Source organism: Gobio gobio, assembly GCF_949357685.1.
Source record: "Gobio gobio genome assembly, chromosome: 15".
Lineage (NCBI taxonomy): Eukaryota > Metazoa > Chordata > Actinopteri > Cypriniformes > Gobionidae > Gobio > Gobio gobio.
Genome location: NC_137108.1, coordinates 47,144,793 through 47,162,488, shown reverse-complemented (window position 1 = coordinate 47,162,488; position 17,696 = coordinate 47,144,793). Strand labels below are relative to the sequence as shown.

Below are 17,696 nucleotides of genomic sequence, written 5' to 3'. Positions count from 1 at the left end.
TAGTTAATACATTAACTAATGTTAACTAATGACCATTATTCTAAAGTGTTACCGAAGAGGTTTCATTTAAGTATCCACTTTGTCTTAGAAGTCAGTTAGAAGAATAAAAACAGGCACAAATGAGTCAGAAATGACCAATATTGCAGCCTTTGGTCTTGGGAAATTGAGATATTGAGATCTTTGATTGCAGTCTTGTGTCTTGAGCACAGTTTGAGACATTATTGAGATCTTATGGATTTGTGGAAACCACATTCATGTAAAAATCAAGAGCTGATGTGACTGTAGACAATGTGAGTGTCATCTGATCTCTGCTGGATTGTTCTTTACAGGGTTAAATGGAGATCTGAGCATTTTATATCACTAGGATCTTGATGCATTGTTTCCACAGATCTCTTTTCCCACAGCTCCTCTATCCCACAATGCTCTGTCCCATTGTGTCATTCCAGGTCTTCTGTCTTTTGATCTCACTGTAAGTCTATCTGGATGCTTTGAATTGATCTCTGGTCTTGCTGTCGGTCTATATTTACCACCTTGAGGAGGAGGAGGAGGGAGTGTGTGTGCTGCTGGAGGTCATCCTCGCCCGCAGAGACTGTGAGACCGTGAGGCCAGAGGAGAAGCTGAGAGAATTAAAGAAGGTGAGACAGCAGGAAACGATAAGGAGATTTTAACGGAAGAGGGTGAGACAGGTGAAGGTCGAGGAGGAGGAGAGACGGAGACGCGTCATCCTGCTGATCATCTTAAGGGCCTGTAGAACGTGAGTGGATTTACAAAAAAAAAAAATTCTGTTTTCAATTTTCTTGTGCTCTTCAAGAGACTCTGCTCTAGTATGTACTTGAAGCTTTTAAATCGTGGTTCTCAACTGGCGTCTGTTCTGAAAAACACTGCAAGATATTAGAATCAAAACTGCTGCAGATACGTTGCTTTGGATAAAAGAGTCTGCCAAATGTATAAATGTAATGCAATTCTTTTCTACAATGATATTATGTTGGGTTACCAATTGATGTCCAATGTAAAACCTGGATCCTGAAGCAAAACTAGTCTAAATGTTCAATGTCATAGTAAAATGCTGATGAATGCACATTATTAATGCACAAAATTGCTTATATATGTTGCTTAAAATAATCTGTTGTTATTAACCGGTGCATGAAGGCCTGTGCACAATGGGACAATTATCGCGTTTTTCGAGACATTTTTTGGCGCGTCAGGTTCACACCCAACCGATTTTCACTGGCGATGCGCTGAGTGAACTGCAAATTCAGTACATGGCGCTTCCGCTACACAAGGTGGTGCTGCGGCACTTTACGCTTCTGACACTCGCCTGTCACACAGAAGAAGAAGAGAGACAGTATTTACGTGCTTGCCAAAACCATTCACACACTTTTTGCTAACTGGCCAGCAGCATTAGCAGCTCATCTTCTTCTTTGGCTGAATCCGAAATCGCCCTCATTCACTATTCCCTACGTTAGTCCACTAATATAGTTCACTTGAAAGAGTGAATGAAAACTAGTTATTGCAGTGCAAAGTGGGATAGAATGAGTGCACTCAATAATGTCCACTATGGTTTTGGACACCACTATAAATGGCTGTCCCCTGAAATAATGCCCAATTTGAGGGTATAGGGGGTGGTTTCGGATTCAGCCTTTGTCTACTTACTTCCTCTTCGTCGTTTCAGTGTGTGCTCGGCAAGACCGTTTTGTGCTTGAGCGCCACCAAGTCGTGTTTTACTGTAACTTTAGCAGCTCCAGGCACGTGAACAAAAGCGGCAATCTCATTGGTCTGCCAGTTTTTAACGCGCCGCGTCAAAACAAAAAAACTAACCCAAGGCGTTTTTTTTTTTTTAAATGATGCTTTTACGCCTGCCGTTTTGCGTGTCAGTGTGCACACTCACATCGGTGCCCTTTGTTTAGTCACGAGGCGTTAAACGTCGCCGATAAACGCATGCAAAAAACTTCCCGGTGTGAACAGGCCTTTACGCATTTTTTCTGAAAAACACAAAATACTAATAACCAAAAATGTACCTCTACAGTATTTTACCGCAGATTCACCTGTTACTAATTTGACTAATTCAGAATTTGGCCCAGTGTTCATGTGTTCAGCTGGGAAATGCATTTACAACTAGTTTTCCTATTCAGTTTTTTCAACTTTTTCAAAGTATTTTTAATAACAGGATTTTCTGTTGCTCAAACAGTAAAGCTTGGCACATGCAACGCCAAGGTCGTGGGTTCGATTCCCAGTGAATACATGAACTGATGAAATGCACAACTTTAATGCACTGTATCTGCCAAAAGCTTAAATGTGAAGTACTTTGAAGACATTTTTCTTTTCTATGGTTATGTTGGGTTACCAATTGATGTCCAATGTAAACTCTGGGTCCTGAAGCAAAACTAGTTGAGCAATGCTGATTTAAATGTTAAATTTCATAGTAAAATGCTGATAAATGCACAATATACATTTCTTACTATATTGGTTAATTTTCCATTAAAAGGAAGGGTCAATCAATGGTCTGTTCTAAAAAATAAAAAAACGCAGCAAAATACTAATAATCAAAAATTAAACTACAGTATTTTGCTATTTTACCAATGGATGTCCAATAGAATTTCGATCCTGAAGCAAAACTAGTCGTGAATTGCTGATTTAGCTAAATGATAATCCATATATATTTAATAATTACTAAATGCTTTAGAAGTATTTAGGTCACATTAACTAATATATTTAACTAGAACAAATGGAAGCTTAATGTAAAGTGTTACACTGATTATCTTTAATAAACTGAATTAGACCTCTTTTTTTAACGTAGAAACATCCACAGGCAATTTTTGAAATTAATGTGAGAAAAAAAATTATAATCTGGACCTCAAATGGTCCAGTGTAAGGTTGTGTCCCGCTAGTATTTTGGTGAGAACCATTGTGACTCTGGTCCTTTTTAAGTTTGCATATTGGCTTGCATATTGTTCTTGACCATTTTACTTAAATGTATTGGTTTTCAATCATATTTTATGCCAATACCAAACTTTTTAGTGAATTTTGATATTGCAAGCATCAGTATTTCTATTGCTCATAAAACTGAAACGTTATAAAAACTGTATAGACATTTTTTTTTTAAATAATAAAATGACAAAAACACTTACAAATAATAAATAACAGAAATAGTGAAAATAAAATATAATTCAAATATTATATTATATTAATAACACCTAGGCCATTATTTATTTGTGATTAATCAATTCTAAAATAAAAGTGTGTATATATGTTTACATAAACATTTAATATACAGTATGTGTATATATTTTATTACAATATATATATATAAACTTTTATGTTAAAATCAATTAATCACGATTAAGCACTATTTATATTGCATTGTGACACAATTTTCATGTAAGTTAAGCACATTTTACTCCCAAATTTGTATTCCAGAGATGCGAAAAAGAAATAAAATAAAATGAAACATGAAATAATGTTCATCAATTATTCTAACAAACCATTTATCTCTTGACTTGACTTGTAAGCATCTGCCCTCACATTTTGTTCATAAATGGTTGAAACCTAACTAACATTTATTCGTGCTTCCTTGCTTTCCCGTTGCACAAAACAGCTGGCATTGTAAACCAAGCGCCAGGAAAGCAAAGATGAAAAATCCTGCCTTTTGGAGTTTATGGAGTTATTTCTCATAAGCCCAGTCATCCATCGCCTCCAAAGAGTTTTTCCCCCCACCAGTCTGTTTTCATTGCCCTATATGCGATCTCTCTCTGGAGGGGCGACGGGTTGCTGTTCGGCTGATGACAGATCAATTTTAATATGCTGCAAAGTGACCTTTGGTACTCAGTGTTCAAACAAAGTCCTGATACGGCCACTACTAGGATCTGGTATGAGAGGAAACGTCTGGGACAGGAGCCGCTGTCATTCAGAGAGCCTTTGCCTCAGATTTAATCTGGTTAAACCTGAGGGGAAACGCATCTCTCCATCTATGATGGTAACGCAGGTGGTTGTTGCAACTTTCGGGTAAATGAAGCCATCCTTCAAACGCGACCTGATTCTGTTAGGTTGGGCGAGGGGCGCGGGTGCCACTGGGGCTGATTTATGACTGCGGGACTCTCGTGGGCTGCATTGAGCCTCACAACTAATGAATTATTATCCTCACAATAGCTCACAAAGGGACTTTTACCAGGATTCTGACACAATGGATGTCCCTCCTCTCCTTTCTGCTCTTACCTGATGTGGTGATTAGGTGAAACTCATGAAAACAGGTCACATTTCACCCAGGAAATTCTATTTTGCATTTAAAAGATTGTTACATCACATTCATTTTGGTTAGATATTTTTAATATTATCTCATGAATTAGGCTGCTGTCACTTTAGACCTGACGCACGGATCCATTATACTGTTACACATGTGTTTTCTTTCTCAACTGTTTACGCTCTCTAAAAACAGAACTGTGTTTACGTGAAAACTCGCCAATTATTTTGTGTGTATTTGACTGTTTAAGCGCAATAAGCAGCGAAAAAAAGAAGGAAATTTGGTAACTGTGACTGTGTTACACACCACTGCTGAAATCCGCACAGGCATGTTTTTTGGATTTTAGTATTAAAGGGATAGTTCACCCAAAAATGAAAATCAGCCCATGATTTACTCACCCTCAAGTCATCCTAGGTGTATATGACATTCTTCTTTCAGACGAATAAAATCGGAGTTATTTTATAAAGTCCGGGCTAATCCAAGCATTAGAATTGGATTAATAGTTGCTCTGTTTTTGAAGTCCATAAAAAGTGCATCTGTCTGTCAAATAACTGCTCCACACAGCTCTGGGGTGTTAATAAAGGCCTTCTGAAGCGAATTGACGCGTTTGTGTAAGAAAAATAACCATATTTAAAACTTTATCAAGTAAACTTTCGGCCGACCGCCTTCCCTGTTAAATTTATGGAAAAAGTGTTGAAAGGTTCTCTGCCGATTGAAAGACTAACGCGACCAGGTCCGCTCGTCATGACGTCACGTACGTATCTTTAGTTTCACTTTCAACACTTTTCCACGGAAGGCAGTCGGCCGAAAGTTTACTTGATAAAGTTTTAAATGTGAATATTTTTCTTGCACAAACGCATCGATTCACTTCAGAAGGCCTTTATTAACCCCCGGAGCTATGTGGAGCAGTTATTTGACGGACAGATGCACTTTTTATGGACTTCAAAAAACAGAGCAACTATTAATCTTTTTTGTAAATTTGGACTTTTGTAATATAACTCCGATTTTATTCGTCTGAAAGAAGAATGTCATATACACCTAGGATGACTTGAGGGTGAGTAAATTATGGGCTAATTTTCATTTCTGGGTGAACTAACCCTTTATATATTAGTCTTACCGTTATCTAGCTAGTGTGCTCAAAACAATGACAAGATTTGCATTTACAAGATACAAGCATTCAAAACTTTCTTCCACCAATAAGCATCAAGGATTTTGATGATGATTTCGCATCAGATTTTCTGTCCAATCAAATGCTCTCTAGTATCTGAAGCCCCTTTCCCTACATTATAAACAGACGCTGAAACTGCGACTGAAATCTGTCACTTTTACTATTTTCTACATGGTGAATGGCACAGAGTGCACTATATAGGGGATAGGGAACGATTCATACAGTGTAAATAGGCTTTCCATTGGGGTGAATGAAGTCTGGTTTCACGTTAGTGTTACTCATACCGCCGGAGCACAGAGCGGATCATGTGATCGAGTCGCCACAGACCAGAAAATGTATCGGACCCGTTTGAATGCTGCACTGAATGCTGGATTTTAAAGCGATATGGAGGACATCAGGAGGAGAAATGATAAGAGTTTAGGAGGAAACTAATATAAACTAAACACTATTGGCTATTTTAGAAAAGGGGAGGAGCTGTTCGATATGCCCCGCCCTGTCTTCCTGTTTCAGTGGAAACTACGTCAACACATTGAATAATGCTGCACGTTTCAAGGCACTTCAGTGAGTCTTTTTAATGGTCCGCATTAGACATTGAATTATAAGTATAACTTTGCAACTACATGTCAACTAGCTCTCATTAGCGAATTAGTAGAGTTAGGTTAGGGTTAAATTTAGTAGAATAAGTTGACATGGAGTTGCAAAGTTACTTATAGTTAGAATATCTAGAGTGGACTATCGAAATAAAGTGTTACCTTTATTTTTATATGTACGTGTATATATATATATATATATATATATATATATATATATATATATATATATATATATATATATATATATATATATATATATATATATTTACACTCACCTAAAGGATTATTAGGAACACCATACTAATACTGTGTTTGACCCCCTTTCGCCTTCAGAACTGCCTTAATTCTACGTGGCATTGATTCAACAAGGTGCTGAAAGCATTCTTTAGAAATGTTGGCCATATTGATAGGATAGCATCTTGCAGTTGATGGAGATTTGTGGGATGCACATCCAGGGCACGAAGCTCCCGTTCCACCACATCCCAAAGATGCTCTATTGGGTTGAGATCTGGTGACTGTGGGGGCCATTTTAGTTCAGTGAACTCATTGTCATCAAGAAACCAATTTGAAATGATTGGAGCTTTGTGACATGGTGCATTATCCTGCTGGAAGTAGCCATCAGAGGATGAGTACATGGTGGTCATAAAGGGATGGACATGGTCAGAAACAATGCTCAGGTAGGCCGTGGCATTTAAACGATGCCCAATTGGCACTAAGGGGCCTAAAGTGTGCCAAGAAAACATCCCCCACACCATTACACCACCACCACCAGCCTTCACAGTGGTAACAAGGCATGATGGATCCATGTTCTCATTCTGTTTACGCCAAATTCTGACTCTACCATCTGAATGTCTCAATAGAAATCGAGACTCATCAGACCAGGCAACATTTTTCCAGTCTTCAACTGTCCAATTTTGGTGAGCTCGTGCAAATTGTAGCCTCTTTTTCCTATTTGTAGTGGAGATGAGTGGTACCCGGTGGGGTCTTCTGCTGTTGTAGCCCATCCGCCTCAAGGTTGTGCGTGTTGTGGCTTCACAAATGCTTTGCTGCATACCTCGGTTGTAACGAGTGGTTATTTCAGTCAAAGTTGCTCTTCTATCAGCTTGAATCAGTCGGCCCATTCTCCTCTGACCTCTAGCATCAACAAGGCATTTTCGCCCACAGGACTGCCGCATACTGGATGTTTTTCCCTTTTTACACCATTCTTTGTAAACCCTAGAAATGGTTGTGTGTGAAAATCCCAGTAACTGAGCAGATTGTGAAATACTCAGACCAGCCTGTCTGGCACCAACAACCATGCCACGCTCAAAATAGCTTAAATCACCTTTCTTTCCCATTCTGACATTCAGTTTGGAGTTCAGGAGAACTTTATTTTATTTTTATTAAATTAATGTTATTAATTTATTTTTAAATGCATGCATATATTTTCTTTTTCATATTTCATATTATTTATATTTGTTTTTATTTATTTTTGCATCAATGCAGAGTAAAACATACTTAACTTTCATTAAAATAGTCCTATTGCAAAATAAATAAGTAAATAAATAATGCCTTATATTGTTATTTTTGTATTATTGATATACTGTTATAGTTTTGTTTTGTTTTTAAGTTTGTTTTTTTATTTTTTTGTCAAACACAAATGAGAAACATTGCCTTGGTTAATGTTTATTTTATTTCAAGTAATGATAATAGTTTTGTTTATGGTTTTAGTTATAGTTAACAGGCCCCAAAACAGGCTTTAAAATACTTTTGAACATATCATTTTTTTATTTTTGGATGAAACTGGACATGAGATTTACTCTTTGTTGGCCATGTAGAGTGAACAGTGAGACTGTAATGTGTTGCATATTACTGTATAAGTATGATTTCTGTTTTTCTGGAGGGGGATGGAAATGGGCTGTGACTTCCCTTGTACCATCACTGGGTCGTGTCTGGTGTTGTGGATATGATAGATCGCTATCTGTCCGTGTGCAACGGACTGGTGTGATTCTCTTTCTCTAAGTGCTTCTGTCCTTTTGACAGCTGTGTCGTTCTGCTCTGATGCAGGTGCTGCTGAGAGCTTCGCCATGGCAACCAAAATAGTAACACAGCGTTGCCAGGAAGAGCAGATGGACCAGATGTCTCACAGCATGGAGATGTCCTCCCAGATCAAGAAGAGAAAGTTCAAATCCAGGTAGAGCCGCACTGACCCTCAAAGCACGCCATGAACATTCCCCTGCATCACGCCACTGGATGCCACTCCATTCACACGCTTCCCAACTTTAGGAAACAAGTGTAAATCACCAGCCGAATTAGCAGAATTAATTAGTGAATCTCACTGACACCCGCTCAGTCTGCTGTCCTTTCAGAGAGCAGCTGCGTAAACATATGAGGTCTTATCGGCTCCAGTTCTGCTCTTCTAATGGGACGGGTGTCTTGAAAGGAAGAATTCAGCAACACATGAATGTGTTTTCATCATTTACTCATATTGACTTTCTTCAATCAAACACGAAAGATAAATATTTTTATATATATAATATACTGCTGAAAATATTTAGGCCTAAATTTAAGATTTATATATTTGAATTCCATATAAGAAAGTTCCATCCATTTGCATGGTTTTAACATCAACTAATAACTTAATGTGATGCATATTTGTCAGTCATACATGAATGCAACGGGTAAGATTTCTGTAATAAACTGAATGTGTTTACATAACCAGGTTTATATATTTATCATCAATAAATCCAATTTATTTCAATAACACACATTTTAACTAATAGAATATTGCTTGTTTTACAGCTAGGCATATTTGAACCATGTTCATACTTTTTAACAGAATCAATTTAATCGCTTTTACAATGAACAGATTCATGCTGATTGGAAAATATGATTATTTGAATAATAACAAATAGATGCAAATAATAGTTGATGATAATCTATGCCATTATTTCTTTGAGCACAGAAAACACATTTTGAATTGTAATAATATTTGACAATATTACCTTTTTTACTGTATTTTTTTATTTGTATAAATGCAGCCTTTCAAAAACTTACAAAAATCTAAAAGGTAAATAATTTAAATAAATAAAATAAAACCTACTGTACCAGTGAGTAATGCAATGATGTTTTTATATTTGTTAGTTATATTTTCCCCCCTATTTTCTTCCTCAGTTATAAGTTGTGTGTATTATTTTAGTGGCTAATATATTTGTTATTTTCAAGACTTTTTACCAAATCATATTTAACTTAAAGCATTTGTTTTTGTAGCTTGATCTACCAGAACATTTGTGTAATATTTTAACGAGATTTGCTTGTTTCAAGAGGGCAACTATCATTATGAGATGTGTATTCAATCAAAATAAAGTGAATCTGTTTGGCAAATTCAGTCTAATTTCATATTTTTCTGCATAAATGAGAATTATATTTTCTCCTAAGTTTTATAGCTACTGCTCATCAACAGTGATGAAAGTCAATATTCATAAATTACAGCAAAATATGATTTTTGATTATGATTCTTTAATTAACACGCTTCAACACAGACAGCTGGAGCTCAAAGAGTTTCTCTCTGGTTTTTCAACACGCTCGTGTGCGCCCATCTCATAAAAATGATCATTCCAACGGGATTCAAGGCAGAAGTAGTCAGTCAGTCAATCCAGTGGGACATAATGGAAAGTGGATCAGTGTCTATTTAGACAGCGACTCTCAAGTCAGCTGCATTATTAAACGACCATCCCACTTACAGAGGAACACATGTGATTGACACAAAGACAAAAGCAGAAGTTCATCTGTAAGTTTGTGGATACAAAAGGCACCCTGACAGGCCAACAAAAGAAAAGAAGGAAGCTATTTCGAGTAATTGTGTAATATGAGCTTCAGTAAAGAATAGCCAATGCGTGTGATTATTTTAGCATAGCAACACTGTTGATGTTCACTTTGACTGTCAAATAAGCCAGAAGAGAAGTTATAGTAACTGAAACGAGCTTTAGGCAACGTTGTGTGAACTGTAAATAAAAAATGTTATCAGTTAACGGCCTATGCTGTATCCAAATAAGTATAGGCTACTTTACTCACAATTGATTTGAATAGTTATGTGGTATCATTTGCTAATATTCTCTAAGCATTATTTCACTGTGTTGCAATGCATTTTAGCATTGTATTCTCCACTAAAGAAACATGATTGCTGCCTTTGAATTTTTCTAATAAACCTGGCATTGCTATAGGCTCTTTAAAGAATTGCTTTTGTCAATCCGTTGAAAGTCGCTTAAATGCATAAATGTAAATTTGGCCAAAATAAGGCATCTACAGGAATGCACCTATGATGCCTTAAAATGCTCACTGTGGGAATCTCATGAAATTATTAGTCCAGGCCATATTTGACCCTGAAATCAAAGTAAAATAAGTTCTCTTATACTGTATTAACATGCATTTTTAACACAATAAATGATAGTACAAGGTACAAACAAATGCAACCTTGATTCATACATGTCCTCAACGGGTTTAACCCCAGGAGGTTTTGGAAAAGAGCTTGTGCGTGTGTGTGTCTATTGTTATAAATTCAGCTGTCAACAACAATAGTTTACACCTGGGAGTTTGCCATGGCTGTGATGCCTCAGTGAGCTCAGAATAACTCCAGCACATGTCAGGGTGAAACACAGTTGCCTTCCTCATCAGTAATTGTCATGTAATCTCCATAGACCACCACACACAGGATCCCAAACATGTGGCACAGTAATGAATCATTGCTATTAATTAAAGGCTTAGTTCATCCAAAATGAACCTCATTGGTTCTTGCTGAAGCTCAAATGTGATGCGTAACACAAGAATGAACCTCATTGGCTCTTGAGGAAGCTCAAATGTGATGCATAACACAAGAATGAAACTCATTGGCTCTTTGGGAAGCGCAAATGTAATGTGTAACACAAGAATGAACCTCATTGGCTCAAACGTGGAGAATGAGGTTTTATTTTCCATGCAAAAAAAACAATCTAGCTCCAAAAAGACAAAAACATGCAGTGCACTATATTACTTTTGAAGCCATATGAAAGTTTTGAGTGAAGAAAAGACCCACATTTAAGCCAATATTCACTGATAATGTAATTTGTGGTTGCATATTCAAATAAACTATAAAGCGATTTGTCACATTTGAATATTATAACGACTTCTTCCCTACAAAAAAAAAAATTTTTTAGGGAATATAACCACTATTGCCATGTTCACTTATTATAATGACCTTGTTGCTAATTTGAATCTGGCACTGAATATAGACATATACTACTTTTGGGGTACATTTTTTGTCCTTTTTTAAAGCTTGCCAACATAAGCAGCAATCAGGCATACATTTAAGATTTATGTATTTGACTTTTATATAGAATGTCCATCCATTTCGATCACACAAATTTAAACTAATGTGATGCATATATGTCAGTCATACATGAATGAAACAGATTTGTTTTCTATTGTAATTAATTGAATTGTTGACCCCCCAAAAAATTGGAATTAAAAGATTTTCATAATGTTTATTATGCTCACCAAATCATAATGATAGTGATGCCCTCTTGAAACGAGCACATCTCTCTAAAACATAACAAAAATGCTCTGATATATCAAGCAAAAAAAAGTTAATAGCAAAAATATTAGCCAATAAAAATATTAATGTACTTTACAACTGAAAAAAAAGCAACTTATACATTTTTGTGCAAAAACATTATTGCATTACTCACTGGTATCGTAGGTTTTATTTTATCTATTTTAATTATTTACCTTTCAGATTTTTTTTATGATTTTGAAAGGAGTCCCTTATGCTCACCAAGGCTGCACTTATTAAAATACAGTAATATTTTCAAATGTTATTACAACTAGAAAATAAGTGTTTTCTGTTATAATAAATGTAATTGTTAACCCAAAAAGTTTTTTAATGTTTATTATGCTCACCAATGGTGTTTATTTAATGAAAAATATAGTAATTATGTGAAATAGTATTACAATTAAAAAAATTACAATTTAAACATATTAACAAATGTAATTTATTCCTGTGATCAAAGCTCATCATTACTCCAGTCTTCAGTGTCACATGATCTTCCAGAAATCATTTAATATGCTGATTTAATGCTCAAGAAACATTTCTGATTATGACTGTCACTTTTGATAAAAGTAATGCTTCTTTGCTGAATAAACGTCTAGAAAAAAATACTGACCCCAAACTTTTGAACAGTAATGTCGATTACTATAAAACCGAATATGCCCTAAATGTTCAATGACAAACGCGTGCATCAGATATGAAACAGCTTCACTGAAGCCAAATCCTAAAGGATGTGGACTGGCTTACACAAAACACCTGCTCGCTCCTGCCAAGTGAAAATCCCCTTTACACCGGTCTGAAGCAGCGCTCTGAGCCGATGCACATGTGAATCAGCAGGTTACTCAACCTTCAGTTGTCTTATAATCAGAGCAGAGCGCTGTCTGTCTGTCTCTATCAGAGAACGGAGCATGCGATGGAGAATCAGGCCGTTAAGCAGGAGGGCTGATCTCAATTGATAGAAAGGCTCCTGTGGGCGCTGATCCCCACTAAACCCTCGCAGGCGGCCGTGGAGAGTTACAAGCCTCTGAGAGATCAACAGCAGACGTACATGTTCAATACTAGATGGAGAACGGCTGCCGTTCACTCCTGGATGGATTTACATTTGATTATAGAAAGTGAAAATATAGAAATAATATTAAAGGGTTAGTTCACCCAAAAATGAAAATTCTGTCATTAATTACTTACCCTCATGTCGTTCGACACCCGTCAGACCTCATGAAGCTTCGAAGCGTTATGAATCAGCGAGTCGATTCAGCGGTTTGAATCGCCAAATTTCAGCAGTTTGGCGGTTTGACACGCGATCCGAATCATCATTCGGCTCACTGATTCATAACGCTTCGAAGCTTCATGATGCTGTGTTTTGAAATCGTCATCACTATGTAAGTCGTTATTTAGGGTTTTTTTGCGCACAAAAACTATTGTCGCCGATTCATAAAGTTATTGTAGAACCACTGTAGTGAGATGGACTTTGTAACGACGTCTTTAGTACCTTTTAAGGGTCTTGAGAGTGAACCGTGCCATTGTGCCAATGGAGGCCTTTCAGAGCCATCAGATTTCAACTAAAATATCTTCATTTGTGTTCTGAAGATGAACGGAGGTCTTACGGGTGTCGAACGACATGAGGGTAAGCACTTTACACTCTCAAGACCCTTAAAAGGTACTAAAGACGTCGTTACAAAGTCCATCTCACTACAGTGGTTCTACAATAACTTTATGAATCGGCGACAATAGTTTTTGTGCGCAAAAAAGCCCTAAATAACGACTTATATAGTGATGACGATTTCAAAACACGGCCTCATGAAGCTTCGAAGCGTTATGAATCAGTGAGCCGAATCATGATTCGGATCGTGTGTCAAACCACCAAACTGCTGAAATTTGGCGATTCAAACTGCTGAATCGACTCGCTGATTCATAACGCTTCGAAGCTTCATGATGTACCTAGTACCTTTTAAGGGTCTTGAGAGTGAACCGTGCATTGTGCCAATGGAGGCCTTTCAGAGCCATCAGATTTACACTAAAATATATTCATTTGTGTTCTGAAGATGAACGGAGGTCTTACGGGTGTCCAACGACATGAGGGTAAGTAATTAATGACAGAATTTTCATTTTTGGGTGAACTAACCCTTTAAGGACATAGGATAATGGTGTTTGAGAAACAAGGCCTGAATTTGTCCACTTTTTCAGCGGCATTGGTATTTTTCCATTCATACTTCCCATAGGGATTTTAAAAAGTCTTTCTTTAAAGTGTACCTGGACAAAAGCTGTTTCAAACGCAAAGGGTAGTCACACCAAATATTGATTTGATTTAGTTAATAGATGTTATTTGATAAATACAGTCTATTTTTGAAAGCATCCTCACCTAAAACTTTTCACTGTTCTGTAGCTCTGCAGATTTCTTCAAGCATCACAATTATAAACTTTTTTTAGGGCGTAACGCAATAGCGTAATGCATTACTGTGAAAAGCTTTCCCCAACACTGCTGCTAACTAGAGTAGATGAGTATAATTATAGTGTAGAAAAGTCTTTGTAAGGTTGTAATTTGTGTTTGTAGCAGATGCCGAGTTTTCCATGCGACTGACAGAATGACAGACAGCACATCAGAGCAAACGGCTTTCTGTCAGAGACTGTTTCACTCCATCTGTCTCGTTCTTTCTCTCCTCTCCACCTCATGGTCTCAGTGATGCAACTTTAAACACATTATGGCAGCTGAGCAGCTCGATACTAAGAGTATGTCACATATAATTTACACATATGCGGATTGCATGAAATGGAAAGATAGTGCTTGAAATATATTCTGTATCTAAAGGAAACATTTGCTGAAGTCTGTCTGTCTGTTCCATTTCATTTTGGGCTGAATTATGACATGAACACATTCTTGATATCATCAAAATATTATATACTATCAGCCTTTTAATTCATTAATTTATTATCACAATGCAAAAAAGATTTTATATATATATATATATATATATATATATATATATATATATATATATATATATATATATATATATATATATATATATATATATATATATATATATATATATATATATATATATATATATATATATATATATATATATATATATATATATATACTGAAAAAAGTGATTAGTTGACTTAACTTAAAAAAGTGCCTTATTTTGCCTTCCAATATATTTAATTATTATATTAATATATATTATATATAATATTGTTTCATTATGTATTATTATTAAAGTAATAAACTTGACAAATCCACATAACTTAATTTAATAATTTAATAAATAATTATGCATTAACTTTATTTTCTTAATCATTTTAAGGCAACGGGTTTCCTCACTTTTTTCAACTGTCAACTGATCACCTTTTACAGTTCTTCATATTTTATTTTGTTATTTCATTTTATATGCAATGTAACCTGATCCCCTTTTACAGTTCTTAAAAAATATATTTATTTTATTTTATTTTATTTTATTTTATTTTATTTTATTTTATTTTATTTTATTTTATTTTATTTTATTTTATTTTATTTTATTTATTTTATTTTATTTTATTTTATTTTATTTTATTTATTTTATTTTATTTTATTTTATTTTATTTTATTTTATTTTATTTTATTTTATTATTTTATTTTATTTTATTTTATTTTATTTTATTTTATTTTATTTTATTTTATTTTATTTTATTTTATTTTATTTTATTTTATTTTATTTTATTTTATTTTATTTTATTTTATTTTATTTTATTTTATTTTATTTTATTTTATTTTATTTATTTTATTTTATTTTATTTTATTTTATTTTATTTTATTTTATTTTATTTTATTTTATTTTATATGAAATATAACCTGATCACCTTACAGTTCTTAACTATTTTATTTTACTTACTTTACTTTACTTTACTTTATATGAAATGTAACCTGATCATATAAAAATCTTATCTAAAATATTTTCAGCCTTTCTTTTTATTTTTAAGATTAAAACATGTTTATTGCAATAATTAAAACAGTAGGTTTAAAAAAAAAAATATATATATATATATATATATATATATATATATAAAATAAAAATACTGAAGTCATGTTTTCCACAAAACGTTATTTGCAAATATAGCCTATTATAAATATTCAATATTTCACTCACCCATAATGCAATTGTGGATGCCCATCAGAACAACTTCGATCAGGATCATGACGTTTTCATCTTGCCTTAAAATATTGTTTTATTATGTATTATTATTTAGTAATAAACTTCATGTGTAATTGAAAAAAATAAGTTATGTGAACTTGACAATTCCACATAACTTAATTTAATAATTTAATAAATCATTATGCATGAAGTTTATTTACTTAATAATTTTTAAGTTTCCTCACTTTTTTAAGTTAAGTCAACTGATCACCTTTTATAGTTATTAAAAATTTAATTATTTAAAAAAAAATTATGTGAAATGTAACCTGATCACCTTTTGCCGTTCTTAATTATTATTTTTTTTGTTTATTCTATTTTATTTATTTATTTTTTTTTTTAAATGTAACCTGATTACCTTTTACAGTTTATTTTATTTTAGGTGAAATGTAACCTGATCTTGATAATATCAAAATAGTATCTAAAATATCAGCCTTTTTTTGTATTTATTAATTTAAGATAAAGACATGTTTATTGCAAGAATTAAAACAGTAAAACGGTAGGTTTAAAAAATAAAAGTTTTGTTTTCCACAATGTTTTTTTTTTTTCAAATATATTCTAAATATTCAATATTTCACTCATCAGAACAACTTTGATCATGGTCATGACGTGTTTTTATCTGCGTTGTGTTTGAACAGTGATGAAAAGGCCTCCTTCAGTGAATTCTATCCCATCATTCCTGGCGACGTCATGTCTGTCAAGGAGATCCTGACTGAGCCCAAGTTCCCACGACACAGGACATGGTACAGTGAGAGCTGAAACACACACACACACACACACACACACTCTAAACAAGTTGGGTTGAAAATGGACTAACCCAGCAATTGGGTTGTTTTAAGCAAACATTTAACCCAACCTCTGGGTTAAAACGACACATTCACTGGTTTAAAACAACCCAATTGCTGGGTTAGTTAATTTTCAACCCAACGTGGGTTGTTTTTAATCCAGCAATTTTTAGAGTGCAGTGTTTTATGGGGACTCTCCATAGGCATAATGATTTTGATACTGTACAAAGTGGATATTCTATTCCCGACCCCTAAACCTACACATGACACAAATTTCTGCAGCTTTAGATTTTCTAAAAACATAATTTGTATGTTTTTTGTAATTTGTAATTTATAAACGGTATACCTGAACCACACAAGCACACACACACACTTGCTTTAGCAGGAAGTCTTAGGTCACCCTTCAGTAAAACGCTGACATGATGACATTATCATTTTAGAGCTTTGCTTTTTTAAACCTTTGTGAGGCCACAGCTGTCCTGCTGAAAATGTGAAGGGTTTAAAAATAATATGATGGAGTCACAGATACTGGCAGGACACGGCCGGTCAAGATATGATTTACATGTCAAACCGTTTTATCTGCGGGCCGCGGTCTCTCCTCGTATCAAATTCTCTCAAACGTTCAGTTGGAGATTTACATCAAAAATAAACACAGAAACATAAACACAGTTTTGGGTTTCATTCCATGAAAAATAGGACACATTCAAATACATCTATAGCCAGAGAGAACACGCAGGAAAAGAACAGCAGCATCTCTTCGGAAAGAGGGAAAACTTTCACAAGTTCAGTCTTTAGGGAAACAGTCGGCTCCTAAAACTAAGCACTAAATGCCTACGGCTGGGTATTATATTTCAAAAACTGACCCAAAAAAGAAAAAAATCTGATGTACAGCAACTGAAAATATATTACAATATAAATGATAAAAATTCATCTCAAAAACCTGCTTAGGTCAAATCAAAAGACAGAAATCTATCTATCTATCTATCTATCTATCTATCTATCTATCTATCTATCTATCTATCTATCTATCTATCTATCTATCTATCTATCTATCTATCTATCTATCTATCTATCTATCTATCTATCTATCTATCTATCTATCTATCTATCTATCTATCTATCGTTCTATCTATCGTTCTATCTATCGTTCTATCTATCGTTCTATCTATCGTTCTATCTATCTA

The 17,696-nt window shown here is 34.5% G+C and overlaps 1 protein-coding gene across 1 annotated transcript in view; it reads left to right on the top strand.

Moving 5' to 3' along the window:
- Positions 1–533: 533 nt before the first annotated feature.
- myom3 (myomesin 3) overlaps positions 534–17,696 on the top strand; it is a 98,781-nt gene continuing 81,618 nt past the window's right edge. The window contains exons 1-3 of the mRNA XM_079836054.1: positions 534–754; positions 8,045–8,171; positions 16,366–16,470. Coding sequence (XP_079692180.1) covers positions 8,065–8,171; positions 16,366–16,470 — 212 coding nt within the window. The 5' untranslated portion in view covers positions 534–754; positions 8,045–8,064. The remainder of the gene's footprint in view (positions 755–8,044; positions 8,172–16,365; positions 16,471–17,696) is intronic.